General features: G+C 64.2%; 1 protein-coding gene across 3 annotated transcripts in view; it reads left to right on the forward strand.

The window, feature by feature from the left end:
* ARNT2 (aryl hydrocarbon receptor nuclear translocator 2) overlaps nt 1–13,837 on the forward strand; it is a 173,021-nt gene that overhangs the window by 70,384 nt on the left and 88,800 nt on the right. For 2 of the 3 annotated variants that reach the window (XM_059677969.1, XM_059677968.1), the window contains exons 13-19: nt 725–797; nt 2,179–2,302; nt 3,957–4,056; nt 5,305–5,443; nt 5,816–5,966; nt 7,445–7,581; nt 8,356–11,104. In XM_059677969.1, the coding sequence (XP_059533952.1) occupies nt 725–797; nt 2,179–2,302; nt 3,957–4,056; nt 5,305–5,443; nt 5,816–5,966; nt 7,445–7,581; nt 8,356–8,454 (823 nt within the window). In that variant the 3' untranslated portion in view covers nt 8,455–11,104. Of the gene's footprint in view, nt 1–724; nt 798–2,178; nt 2,303–3,956; nt 4,057–5,304; nt 5,444–5,815; nt 5,967–7,444; nt 7,582–8,355; nt 11,105–13,837 lie in introns of those variants that run through there. The other variant, XR_009450297.1, reaches the window with a different exon arrangement.

The raw sequence follows: 13,837 nt of genomic DNA on the forward strand, positions 1-13,837 counted from the left end.
CCCCTTCAGGCCGCCGGGTCCCCACCCCCAGGCTCCTGCCGCCTGTCACAGCCCCTCGCTGCCCGTGCAGGAGCCGTGGGAATGGGCGGGCCCCTCTTCACGCCTGCGGGCCCGGGCACTGATCCAGAACGTCCCCCCTTCGGTGCCCGTGTGTGACGGACGGGTGTCGGTGAGAGCCGCCTGCTCCGCCCGTGTCTGCGCTCCCACAGTCGTGCATGCGGGGTGCCTGGCGGGAGAGCCCGCACCCCACTCTCTCCCACGGCTGCTGGGCGGAAGGAAGGCCGGGAGGTGCCGGCTGTGGACAGCAGAGGGCAGTGCCGGCCCTGAGCCCACAGCCGGGCCCTGTACCCCAGTCCTCTCTGACCTGCCCTGGCCTTAGGCAGCCTCGTTAGGGAAAGTTAGGGAGGAGCCTGGCCGGCCAGTGTGGCTCAGTGGCTGAGCATCGACCTAGGAACCAGGAGGTCAGGGTTCGATTCCCGGTCGGGGCACAGGCCCGGGTTGCGGGCTCCATCCCCAGTGGGGGGCGTGCAGGAGGCAGCCAATCCGTGATTCTCTCTCATCATGGATGTTTCTCTCTCTCTCTCTCTGAAATCAATACAAATATATTTTTTAAAATGATTGATCTTGGAGACACTCCCCCCTCCCCACCCCGCCCCCGGGCGGCAGGGCGGCTCGCCCGGCTGTGACCGCCCGTCCGTCTGTCCGTCCGTCCGTCCGTCCGCAGGCAGCTCCAGCAGCAGCAGGCGGAGCTGGAGGTGCATCAGAGAGACGGGCTGTCCTCCTACGACCTGGCACAGGTGAGTGTCTGACCGGCCTCCAACCCGGGGCGGGGGCTGAGGGCGGGACTCAGCTCGGCCCCGCCCCTCACCCAGCTGGTGCTGTGGCCGCCCTGCATGTGTCACCCCTGGCCTGGCCTCTTCCCACCAGTCGCCTGGGGCCTCACAGTGCAGGGGTCTGAGTGCCCCCGGGGCCCCTGCCACTCTCCCTTTTTTTTTTTTTAATTGTCACCTGAGAGTATTTTTTTTTTCATTGATTTTTAGAGAACGTGGAAGGGAGAGGCAGAGAGAGAGACAGAGAGAAACATTGACGTGAGAGAGACACATCGATGGGTTGCCTCCTGCCCGTGTCCGAACCAGGGCCTGGGATTGAGCCTGTAACCAAGGTCTGTGCCCTTGACCGGAATCGAACCCGGGACCCTTCAGTCCGTAGGCCGACGCTCTACCCACTGAACCAAACCGGCCAGGGCTACAAATTGATGTTTCCCTCTCTCTCTTTCCCCCCATTCTCTATCTAAAAGCGCTGAATTAAAAAAAAAAAAATTAAACTTTGCCCGCTGGTGTGGCTCAGCGATGGGGCATCGACCTAGGAACCAGGAGGTCAGGTTTTGATTCTGGTCCAGGGCACAGGCCCGGGTTGTGGGCTCCATCCCCAGTGTGGGGTGTGCAGGAGGCGGCCGATCCACGATTCTCTCCTCTCCCTTCCTCTTTGAAATCAATAAAAATATATTTTGCCCTGGCCGGTGTGGCTCAGTGGATAGAGCGTCGGCCTGTGGACTGAAGGGTCCTGGGTTCGATTCCAGTCAGGGGCACATGGCCGATTTGCGGGCTCCATCCCCAGGGGGGGACGTGCAGGAGGCAGCTGATCCGTGATTCTCTCTCATCATGGATGTTTCTCTATCTCTCTCCTCCCTTCCTCTGTGAAATCAATAAAAATATTTTTAAAATAATAATAATAAAATAAAAATGTCTTTAAAAAATTTAAACTTTAAATGCACTTTTCCCGATAGAGTGGGTTGATTTTTTTTTAATATATTTTATTGATTTTTCACAGACAGGAAGGGAGAGGGAGAGAGAGCTAGAAACATCGATGAGAGAGAAACATCCATCAGCTGCCTCCTGCACACCCCCCACTGGGGATGTGCCCGCAACCCAGGTACATGCCCTTGACCGGAATCGAACCCGGGACCCTTCAGTCCGCAGGACGACGCTCTATCCACTGAGCCACCCCGGTCAGGGCGCGTTGCTTATTTTTATTCCCCTGAGTCACCCGTGTGACCCCCTCGTCCTTCCTGTGACCCGTGGCTCCCGAGACGGGGCCCTGGGGATGGAGGGGTGGGGTGGGGGCCGGTGGGCGGCCGGCGTCCGCTCAGAGCCTCCCGCGGTCTCCGTGTGCGAGCAGGTCCCCGTCCCCAGCCTGCCGGCGGGCGTGCACGAGGCCGGGAAGGCCGTGGAGAAGACCGACGCCATCTTCTCCCAGGAGCGCGACCCCCGCTTTGCGGAGATGTTCGCGGGGATCGGAGCCTGTAAGTGCCGGGACGGTGGGCAGAGGTGGTGCGTGTGGGCTCATGGTCGCTGCCTGGCCCGGGAGAGACACAGACCAGCCTCCCGTGGGGCCGGGACCCGGACGGGGAGCGCCCGCTGACGGTGCAGGGGGTGGGGGGCCGGTCCTGTCACCCCCCGGCCTGGCCTCTTCCCCGCCTGTCCCCTGGGGCGCTCACGCTCGTCTTGGAAGTTGGAGGTTTGGGAATAAGTGAGCGCTGATGATGGGTCGGGGGTGCGCTTTCGCGTTAAGCTGAAGGGGGTCCCCGTAAAAGATAAAAATAAAAACCTCAGCGTAACCCCTCACGGGGAGAAGACCCCGTGTTCAAACAGAGATAGGCCTTGAAAAGGGAGAGGGAAGTGACCCTCCGTCCCCCCGCCCGGGTAGAACCGCTATTAAAACCGCGTCTTTCCAACCGATGACAAAAATAACAGAATCAACCAGTTGGGCAGACACTCGGGCCTGCTGTGGACTTGGGGTACGAACCCGGAACTTCCCATCAGCGTGAGCTGGGTCCTCTCGGCTGTTTGTGGGGAAATGTCGCTTCCCGTGTGTTTACACATCACCTGTGTCCTGGCCCAGGTGGGGGCTGTGTCCTGGCCCAGGTGGGGGGGGCTGTGTCCTGGCCCAGGTGGGGGGTGTATCCTGGCCCAGGTGGGGGCTGTGTCCTGGCCCAGGTGGGGGGTGTATCCTGGCCCAGGTGGGGGCTGTGTCCTGGCCCAGGTGGGGGCTGTGTCCTGGCCCAGGTGGGGGCTGTGTCCTGGCCCAGGTGGGGGCTGTGTCCTGGCCCAGGTGGGGGCTGTGTCCTGGCCCAGGTGGGGGGTGTGTCCTGGTCCAGGTGGGGGGTGTGTCCTGGTCCAGGTGGGGGGCTGTGTCCTGGCCCAGGTGGGGGCTGTGTCCTGGCCCAGGTGGGGGCTGTGTCCTGGCCCAGGTGGGGGAGGGCTGTGTCCTGGCCCAGGTGGGGGGGGCTGTGTCCTGGCCCAGGTGGGGGCTGTGTCCTGGCCCAGGTGGGGGCTGTGTCCTGGCCCAGGTGGGGGAGGGCTGTGTCCTGGCCCAGGTGGGGGGGGCTGTGTCCTGGCCCAGGTGGGGGCTGTGTCCTGGCCCAGGTGGGGGCTGTGTCCTGGCCCAGGTGGGGGGTGTGTCCTGGTCCAGGTGGGGGGCTGTGTCCTGGCCCAGGTGGGGGCTGTGTCCTGGCCCAGGTGGGGGCTGTGTCCTGGCCCAGGTGGGGGAGGGCTGTGTCCTGGCCCAGGTGGGGGCTGTGTCCTGGCCCAGGTGGGGGCCGTGTCCTGGCCCAGGTGGGGAGTGTGTCCTGGCCCAGGTGGGGGCCGTGTCCTGGCCCAGGTGGGGGGTGTGTCCTGGCCCAGGTGGGGGCGGGGGCCGTGTCCTGGCCCAGGTGGGGGCTGTGTCCTGGCCCAGGTGGGGGGTGTGTCCTGGCCCAGGTCGGGGGGCGGGGACTGTGTCCTGGCCCCGAGGCAGACCTACTGCTGCTGTCTGGGGAGCAGCAAGGCCCCATCGGGGATGAACTACTTGGCCCCGCGCCCCCGCTGGCGCCGCCCGCCTGCGCCTGTGCTCGCGGCCGCCTGCCCCGCGGTCTGCAGGCGGGAACCCCGGAATCACGTGACCTGCTCTGTCCCCAGCGGAGAAGAAGATGATGGGCTCGGCCTCCGCGGCGGGAAGCCAGCAGATCTACTCCCAGGGCGGCCCCTTCCCGGCCGGACACTCGGGCAAGGCCTTCAGGTGCGCCGGGCGGGCGGGGGCCGGGGCCTCACACCTCAGAGCCGGGCGCTGGGCGGCCGTGGGCCTGTCCGCAGGTGGGGGCCGGGGGCCGGGGGCCGGGGGGCCTCACACCTCAGAGCCGGGCGCTGGGCGGCCGTGGCCTGTCCGCAGGTGGGGCCGGGGCCCCTCACACCTCAGAGCCGGGCGCTGGGCGGCCGTGGCCTGTCCGCAGGTGGGGCCGGGGCCCCTCACACCTCAGAGCCGGGCGCTGGGCGGCCGTGGGCCTGTCCGCAGGTGGGGCCGGGGGCCCTCACACCTCAGAGCCGGGCGCTGGGCGGCCGTGGCCTGTCCGCAGGTGGGGGCCGGGGGCCGGGGGCCGGGGGGCCTCACACCTCAGAGCCGGGCGCTGGGCGGCCGTGGGCCTGTCCGCAGGTGGGGGCCGGGGGCCGGGGGCCGGGGGGCCTCACACCTCAGAGCCGGGCGCTGGGCGGCCGTGGGCCTGTCCGCAGGTGGGGGCCGGGGGCCGGGGGCCGGGGGGCCTCACACCTCAGAGCCGGGCGCTGGGCGGCCGTGGCCTGTCCGCCGGCCCGGGCTGGGCTGAGCACCCGGGGGCTCCGGTTCCCATGGAGACGAGGTGTTTATTCCTCTCTCGGGCGAGAAGGGCGCCAGGGAGAGCGGCTGCTTGGCTGCACCCAGGCTTGGTGGGTCGGAGCTGCCGACACCCGTGGGGCAGCAGAAGCGCCCTGGGCCCCGGCTCCCCGCGGCCGCAGCCCCCGCCAAAGAACAGAGGACCACGCGGCCCGTCAGGCCCGGGGTCTCAGCCCAGCGGCCGCTCGGGCGCAGCCGGTGTCGCCCTTCCTTTCCCAGGCTGGGCCTGGCCTCCAGGCCTCTTCTTTATTTTATTTTTAAATACGTGCTTACTGGTTTCAGAGAGGAAGGGAGAGGGAGAGAGAGAGAAACATCCATGATGAGAGAGAATCATGGACCGGCTGCCTCCTGCACACCCCACACTAGGGATGGAGCCCACAACCCCGGGCCTGTGCCCTGACCGGGAATCGAACTCTGACCTCCTGGTCCGGGCAGGGCAGGGCGGGGGGCGGTCCGGGCAGGGCAGGGCAGGGGGTGGTCCGGGCAGGGCAGGGCGGGGGGTGGTCCGGGCAGGGCAGGGCGGGGGGCGGTCTGGGCAGGGCAGGGCGGGGGGCGGTCCAGGCAGGGCAGGGCGTGTGCCAGGCGGGCATCTGAGGACACACGCGTGCTCTCTCCATGCAGCTCCTCCGTGGTGCACGTGCCCGGGGTGAATGACATCCAGTCCTCCTCCTCGACCGGCCAGAACATGTCCCAGATCTCCCGGCAGCTCAGCCAGAGCCAGGTGGCCTGGACCGGGAGCCGGCCGCCCTTCCCCGCACAGGTACGGCCTCGGGGGGCCGCTGCCCGCGGCTGCCCAGGGCGGGGCACCCCCCATGGCCCCCGACATTCCCGCCCTGGGCTGGAGCTGACCATCCGAACAGCCGGGCGCCCGAGGGCCCGGGGGGTGCCCTTGACCTGCCCCCAGAGATCCAGGGCCCACGTCCTGCGGCTCCGCGGCCCGTCCACGTGGTCCTGCCCCCCGGCTGGTGCCTGGCCGGCCAGCAGGGCCCCGGGGGTCCGTCCGCCCCGAGCAGGCCCTGCCCCGGCCCCCACACCTGCGGGCGGCGGCGACCAGCCTGGGGCCCGGGCGGGGACCAGCGGGGACGCGTCCATCTCTCCGCTGCGCCCTGACCGCGGCCCGTGCCCCCCTCAGGCCGGCAAGACCCAGTCCTCCCCGTTTGGGATCGGCACCGGCCACAGCTACCCGGCCGACCCCGCCTCCTACAGCCCGCTGTCCAGCCCGGCCACCTCCTCGCCCAGCGGCAACGCCTACTCCGGCCTGGCCAGCAGGACCCCCGGCTTCGGTAGGTGGGGGCCGGGGCGGGGATCGGGGGGGGCGTGCAGACACGCCTCCGGGACATCCCAAGTTCGGGGGGCCGAGCCCCGCGCTCCCCGAATCCTGGCAGCGGGGCTGAGGTTTCTCAGCACCTGGCTCTGAGCGGCCCTTGGTGGCCTCGGCAACTGGCTGCGTAGACTGGGCTGTGGCTGAGGCCGCCAGGTTCAAGGCCACGGGCTCCATTCCCACGTGGTCTGATCCCTACTTTACCCCCCATGGGCCTTGGCGAGGGCTTTGAGGACCCGCGTCCAAAACCCTAGGGCAGCGGTTCTCAACCTGTGGGTCGCGACCCCTTTGGCAGTTGCATGACCCTTGCACAGGGGTGGCCTAAGACCATCCTGCAGATCAGGTATTTACGTGACGATTCATCACAGCAGCCACATGACAGTGATGACGTAGCCACGGAAATAATGTTATGGTTGGGGGTCCCCACAGCATGAGGAACTGCATTTAAAGGGCCAGAAGGTTGAGAACGACTGGTCTAGAGTCTCGTTTCAGAAAACTAGAGAATCGTTACCGGGACGGCCAGGTGTGTAAATACTGAACACTGTAGGGCTCTCTCTCTCTCTCTCTTTTTTTTAAAAATATATTTGTTATTGATTTTTTACAGAGAGGAAGGGAGAGGGATAGAGAGTTAGAAACATCGATGAGAGAGAAATATCGATCAGCTGCCTCCTGCACACCCCCTACTGGGGATGTGCCCGCAACCAAGGTCCATGCCCTTGACCGGGAATCGAACCCGGGACCCTTCAGTCCGCAGGCCGACGCTCTATCCACTGAGCCACACCGGTCAGGGCTCTCTCTCTCTTTTTAAAAATATATTTGTATTGATTTCTGAGAGAAAGGGAGAGAGAGAGAGAAACATCCATGATGGGAGAGAATCATGGATCGGCCGCCTCCTGCACGCCCCCCACTGAGGATGGAGCCCGAAACCTGGGCCTGTGCCCTGACCGGGAATCGAACCCTGACCTCCTGGTTCCTAGGTCGATGCTCAGCCCCTGAGCCACGCCGGCCGGGCACCTTAATGACTTTTCAAAAGCCCTAACGCTGCCCCAGCTGGTTTAGCTCACCGTTGGCTCGCGGACTGAAGGGTCCTGGGTTCGATTCCGCTCAAGGGCACATACCTGGGTTGCAGGCTCCATCCCCGGTCGGTCGGGGCCTGTGCAGGAGGCAGCCCATCGATGTGTCTCTCTCACATCGATGTTTCTCTCTCCCGCTCTCCCCCTCCCTTCCTCTCTCTAAAAATCAATGGAAATAATATCCTCGGAGGAGGATTGAAGATAAAACTAAAAGCCTTCACTCCAAATGCAGTTCCACGCTGAGATGCGGGGGGGTAGCCTTCCATCTGTGGATCTGGGGGCAGACCCAGGCCCCAGCGGGAGGGAGGGGCCTTGGAGGCTCCCCTGTGACACGTCCCCGTCTCCCCCCCGCCCCCGGGTCTTGCAGCTGAAGGCGGCCAGGGCGGCGGGCAGTTCCAGGGCCGGCCGTCGGAAGTCTGGTCCCAGTGGCAGAGCCAGCACCACGGGCAGCCGAGCGGCGAGCAGCACGCCCACCCGCAGCCGGGCCAGACCGAAGTGTTCCAGGTACAGCCGCGCCCCTTCCCTGGGTCCCCGCGCCTCCTCTCCGCCTCCTTCCCCGCCACTGCCCGCGCCTGCCCCCGACCAGGGCTCCCAGGCCTTGAAGGCCCGGGTGAGGGAGCCTGGGCACCTGGCAGCTCCGTTGTTTCTTTAAAAAATAGTTTTATTGCCCTGGCTGGTGTGGATCAGTGGATAGCGCGTCGGCCTGCGGACTGAAGGGTCCCGGGTTTGAGTCCGGTCAAGGGCATGTACCTGGGTGGCGGGCACATCCCCAGTGGGGGGCGTGCAGGAGGCAGCTGACCGATGTTTCTCTCTCATCGATGTTTCTAACTCTCTATCCCTCTCCCTTCCTCTCTGGAAAAAATCAGTAAAATATATTAAAATATAGTTTTATTGATGTCAGAGAGGAAGGGAGAGAGAGAGAGGGAAACATCCATGATGAGAGAGAATCATGGACCGGCCGCCTCCTGCGCGCCCCCCACTGGGGATGGAGCCCGAAACCCGGGCCTGTGCCCTGACCGGGAATCGAACCCCGACCTCCTGGTTCCTGGGTGGACGCTCAGCCCCTGAGCCAGCCGGCCGGACCCCCGTGGGGTCTTGTCCACCCCACGTCCTGGCTCGGCCTGACAGACAAAGGCTGTTCACCTGTGGGAGTGACAGGCCCCCCTCCCCGGGTCTCAGGCATCGGGGAGCCCTGCCCCCTGCCTCCTCCCTCCTCCCCGTTGGAGACGAGCGGGCCGTGCGGTGCCCACTGCCCCGCCCCCCCGTCTGTCCCTGCAGGACATGCTGCCGATGCCGGGGGACCCCGCCCAGGGGACCGGCAGCTACAACATCGAGGACTTCGCCGACCTGGGCATGTTCCCGCCGTTCTCTGAGTAGCGGGGGGGCAGAGCGAGGCTCCCGCGGACCCCTCCCCGGGCTGTGATGGGGACGCCGCAGCCCCCCCACCCCGCCCGCGTGCGCCCGGCCCCGCACCGCTCAGCCCTCGCCCGCAGCCGCGGCCGCCTGCCCGCCGCCCGGAGCCCGGGAGACGGCGGGGTCCCTTGTATTTATTGTGCTGTCCCTGTGTGTGCTTGCGAGGCGCCCGCCGGGTCCTGAGGGTCCGGGTGTGTCCAATCTCGACAGTTTTCCCCGGTAGACGTTCGCTTACAGCCCCCCCCCACCGTGCCCCCGACCCCGGGCCTGCCCACGCGGCTGGGACCAGCTCTCTCCTGGCCTTTGTCTTCTGTGGGCAGGTGGGGCTCGGGGGCGCCCGAAACGGGGGCGCACGGGGGGCACAGCCTGTGCTCTGTGAGCCGGAGGTGAGAGCACAGATCGGGGAGCGTGCACCCCACGCCCCGGCTCCCCAGACCCGCGTGCCCTTTGTATGTGTCGGGCCCGTGCCTGCTCTGCGTGGGCAGAGCGAGTGTCTGAGTCCCGGGCACGCGTGAGTGAGCCCCGAGGTGTGCCCCCACCCCGCGCTGGGCAGCACCCCGGCTGCCGGAGGGGGACCCGGGGGCCGGGGCCGGGCTGGGGGGCTGGGGCGACTCCTCCTCGCCCCACTCATGTCGCCGGAGCCTGCAGGAGGCTCCTGGGTCACAGAGGCCCTTGTGTGGGGGTGCGGACGGGACGGGCGGCGCCAGGCGGCTTCCCGACCAGCCTCTGGGGGTGGGGTGGGGTGGGGGGCATCTGCTCAGTGGCTCCGGCGATCGTTTCGGGGTGAGCCCTGTCCGCACCCCCGGGGCCCAGCTGGCGTGGGGAGCTGTACCGCTAAGGCTCAGCGTTGGTCTGGTGGGTGGGATGCCCTCCGGTTGCCTCCAAATTAACACGGATTTTAGCTTCCAGAGTGGCTTGGTGGGGCTTTTGTTGTTTTTTTGTTTCTAACCCCCCCCCCCCGGGTATTTTCCATTGATTCTTAGAGAGAGAGGAAGGGAGAGGGAGAGACAGAGAAACGTTGATGTGAGAGAGAGACATCGATGGGTTGCCTCCTGCACGCGCCCGGACCAGGGCTGGCCGGGGAGGAGCCTGCCACCGAGGTCCGTGCCCTTGACCGGAATCGAACCCGGGACCCTTCGGTCTGCAGGCCGACGCTCTATCCACTGAGCCACACTGGCCGGGGCCAGGGCCCTGTGTGAATAGGGCCGAGTGGTCCCGGGTTCGAGGCAGGGGTTGTGGGTCTCTTGTAGGAGCCTTTGGCTCAGAGGGGAGTTGGGGGGCAGCAGGAGGCGGACACTGAGCCCGCCTGGACTGTCCCAGGCCCCCCAAAAAGGCACAGCTCCAGCTTCTGGGTCAGAGGATGGTGTCTCCGTAAAATCACAAACATCGCGGCCTGGAGCCCGGGAGTCGGGGAGTTTGGGGGTTTTGTGCTTCTGGTTTTGGGGGGGAACTTGGGGGTGTTATGAGGTGGCTCATGCGGTCGACCCGCCTGGCCGCGAGCTGCCCGGATGGAGCTGGGCACCGAGGGCGGCCGAGGCAGGGGGACCTTTCATCTCCGCCTCTCGTTCAACCTCAACCCAGCGGGTGCGGACAGCTGGAGTCTCGGTCCTGGGAGGTGAGGATGGAGGGAGGGAGAGGGAGAGAGAGAGAGAGAGAGAGAGAGAGAGAGAGAGAGACATTCATGATGAGGGAGAATCATGGATCGGCTGCCTCCTGCACGCCCCCCACTGGAGATGGAGCCTGCAACCCAGGCATGTGCCCTGACCGGGATTCGAACCCGGGACCCTTGGGTCCGCAGGCCGACGCTCTACCCACTGAGCCACACCGGCTAGAGGCGGGCGTCTATTTGAGCCCTTCAAGAGGCTGTGTGCTCCCCAGATCAGCACTCCCGACACCCCCAGAGCTCCCACTCGCTGAGAGAGAGAGAGAGAGGGAGAGAGAGGAGGTCCCGGGAAATGAGTGATATTCTCGTCCGTGTCCGCACTGGGCCCGGACGTCACTGGATTCTCACCCGCCTGCTCGCCAACAGTGAGACAGTTTCGGGGTGAGCCCCGTCCGGCACCCCCGCTTCCTGCAGCCGGGGTGCTGCCGAGAGCCGGGTGGGGACCTGTCCCCTGAGCGAGGCAGGCGGGTGCCCACAGCCCAGCAGTCACAGGTCCCGGCAGAGGCCGAAATGCTGTTCGTTTTCCCCGAAAATGGGGGTTCGGTCACGAGGTCGCTGTGCCCCGACCGGCCAGGGGCCGCCCCCTCTCTCCTTCCCCCACCGAACCCTGCTGTGTCCCCACCTCCCCAACCCCGGGGCCAGGGCGCCGTGTCCCCCTCTCCCCGGGCCTGGGCCCGTGGCCAGAGCCGGTGGCCGGCTGGGACGTGGCGGCCGCGGGACAGCTGCTCCGTGTCACCGTCTCCTCTCCTCCCGGGACGGGCGGTTCCGGACGAGCCCCCTGGCCTCTGCTCGCCGTCCGCCCTCCCGTGTGAACTGTGACCCCCCCCCCCCCCGTCGGTGTTGCTGGAACGTTCTCGGTGACTAACGGTTGTTGTTCCGTCCGTCGTGTACGTGTGTCGCGAATGTAACGGCCTTTGGAAACGTCCCGCAGTAAAAGCCTCTTTGCTTGGAGCCGTGACGGCCCGGCTGCCTCTGTCCTCGATGGGTCCCTGGGCGGCGGGCGGGCACCTGGGCGGCGGGCACCTGGGCGGCGGGCGGGGACCTGGGCGGCGGGCGGGCACCTGGGCGGCGGGCACCTGGGCGGCGGGCGGGTCCTGCAGGGAGGGAGGCAGGGGTCCTGCTGGGCCGTCGGGTTGTAAGTGTGGAGACGGAGATGGATCCGCAGGACCTGCAGCAACAGAGGCCTAAACACGCACACACACACACGTACACACTCATGCACACACACAAATATTCATACACACATGCGCGCGCACACACATGCGCTATGCACACACACACACACTCCTACACACATGCACAAACACACAAACACATGCACATACACTCATACACAAATGCGCACTGATACACACATTCACAAACACGCTCATATACACGTGCATGCACACACAAACACTCCTACACACATGCACAGTCACACACACAAACACACACAAACATGCATGCACACACAAAGAACAGAAATACACACGCATAAACACACACACAAACACATACACAAACACACACTCCTACACACACACAAACACATACATAAACACACGCTCACACACACACACTCAGGAAGAGGCTGTTACTTGGCGCTGGCGGGAAAGCGTGAGAAAAAGCAGCTAGTCCTGATCTTACTCACATGCAGAATATAACACACACACACACGCACACACACAATTCCATGGGGATCGAAACAGCTCAGTGTAGAAAGCCGTGTCCATAAAACACTGAGGGGAAAATCACCCAGGGCAATAGATGCATGACATCAGGTTAGGACGGGATTTAAAAATGTGTATTTTCATTGATTTCAGAGAGGAAGGGAGAGAGGGAGAGAGATAGAAGCATCCATGATGAGAGAGAATCACGGATCGGCCGCCTCCTGCAGGCCCCGCACTGGGGATGGAGCCCACAACCCGGGCCTGTGCCCTGACCGGGAATCGAACCCTGACCTCCTGGTTCCTAGGTCGGCGGCGCTCAGCCCCTGAGCCAGGCCAGCTGAGCTAGGAGGGGGTTTCTTAAACGAGGCACAAAGAGCACGCAAGACGAATAAAACACGGATACGTTCACACTCAATAAAAATAAAAAAATCTGCGTGAAGAACGGCGATGACAGCCCATAACGTGTCAGGGAACATCCTGGGACTTAGATTCCTGGCAGTTAGTGTCGGGACACAGGAAGGGGTCACAGCGAGGAAAGCCCGGCTCCTTCCGTGCGGCTGCGGGGTTTGCCCCGTGGATTCCCTGGAGCTGGGGGCGGGCGGGTACGTCAGACCCCCCACCAGTCGCTGCGGCAGGAAGTGAGCGTGTGGCTGGCACTCGCCGAGTCTGGGAGCACAGCTGGGCCCGAGGATGTGGGCGGCGGGAACGCCGGCTGGTGGACACGGGTGGACAGCGTTGGAACATGTGGGGCAACGTCCGGAAGTCATGGATGGGCAGGCGTGTGACTCAGCGGTGCCCCCTCAGAGCACCTGCCCCTGGGACCTCCCTGCGCACACACGAGCAGACGGGTAAGAGGACGCGTGTATGCGGAGCGTGAGAGACAGCCAGACCCCCTGCCTTCACGTGTTTAGGTTCAACTATTTCCCACGAAACCTTTCTATACCTTAATATATATTTAACACACACACACACACACACACGTATATTTAACGTATATATATATATACACACACACACTAGAGGCCCGGTGCACGAAATTCATGCATGGGGGGCCGGGGGGGGGCGTCGCTCAGCCCGGCCTGCACCCTCTCCAGTCTGGGACGTCCCTCTCGCAATCCGGGACCGCTGACTCCTAACCGCTCACCTGCCTGCCAGCCTGCTTGTCCCCAAAAGCTCCCCCCACCAGCCTTCTCGCCCCAAACTGCCCCCCTTTGCGGCCTGATCGCCCCCAACTGTCCCCCATTGCCAGCCTGATCGCCCCCAGCTGCCCTCCCCTCCTGGCCTGATCGCCCTCAACTGCCCTCCCCTGCCGGCCTGTTCACCCCCAACTGCCCCCCTGCCGGCCTGATCGCCCCCAACTGCCCCCCTGCTGGCCTGATCACCTGCTGGGGTCCAACCCCAGCAGGTCCAGGGGTCCCCAAAGGTGTGGACGGAGTCGGCGAAGAAGGAATGACACAGAGACAGCGTTCAGTTGACCAGCAGCCTAGCCAGGATCTCTAGCCAAGTTCTGTTCTGGATCTCCAGCGAAGTTCTGGTTAGGATCTCCAGCCAGGTTCTGTGTCCATGTTCTCGCTAGGTTCTCCAGCCAGGTTCTGTCCAGGTTCTCCAGCCAGGTTCAGTCACCAGGTTCTAGTCAGGTTCTCTTGCCATGTTCTCTCCAGCGAAGTTCTTCTGTCTCTAGGTTCTGTCTCTAGGTTCTGTGTAGGCTCTGTGTCTAGGTTCTGTGTCTAGGTTCTGTCTTCTAAGTTCTGTCTTGTTACATCTGTATTTATACCAGTTGATTCAATCCTATCAATCTCTATTCCAAAGGTTAGGGCGTTTCTTATCTCCATTCCAGGGAGTAAAGATTATGTAGCTTAAGCATGATTGTTCGTAGTTAAAGTGATTAATTACCCACCTGGCACTTAGTTAAGAGGTTTTATTCCCTCCCTAACTTCAGGGGGAAATCCCTACCTGGGGAAACAACCTTTCTCAGAGAGATGACCTTGGTTAAAACACATAGTGCCAAGAAGGTGAGCAAACATATTAAGAA

This window comes from Myotis daubentonii, chromosome 21 (genome assembly GCF_963259705.1).
Source record: "Myotis daubentonii chromosome 21, mMyoDau2.1, whole genome shotgun sequence".
Classification (NCBI taxonomy): domain Eukaryota; kingdom Metazoa; phylum Chordata; class Mammalia; order Chiroptera; family Vespertilionidae; genus Myotis; species Myotis daubentonii.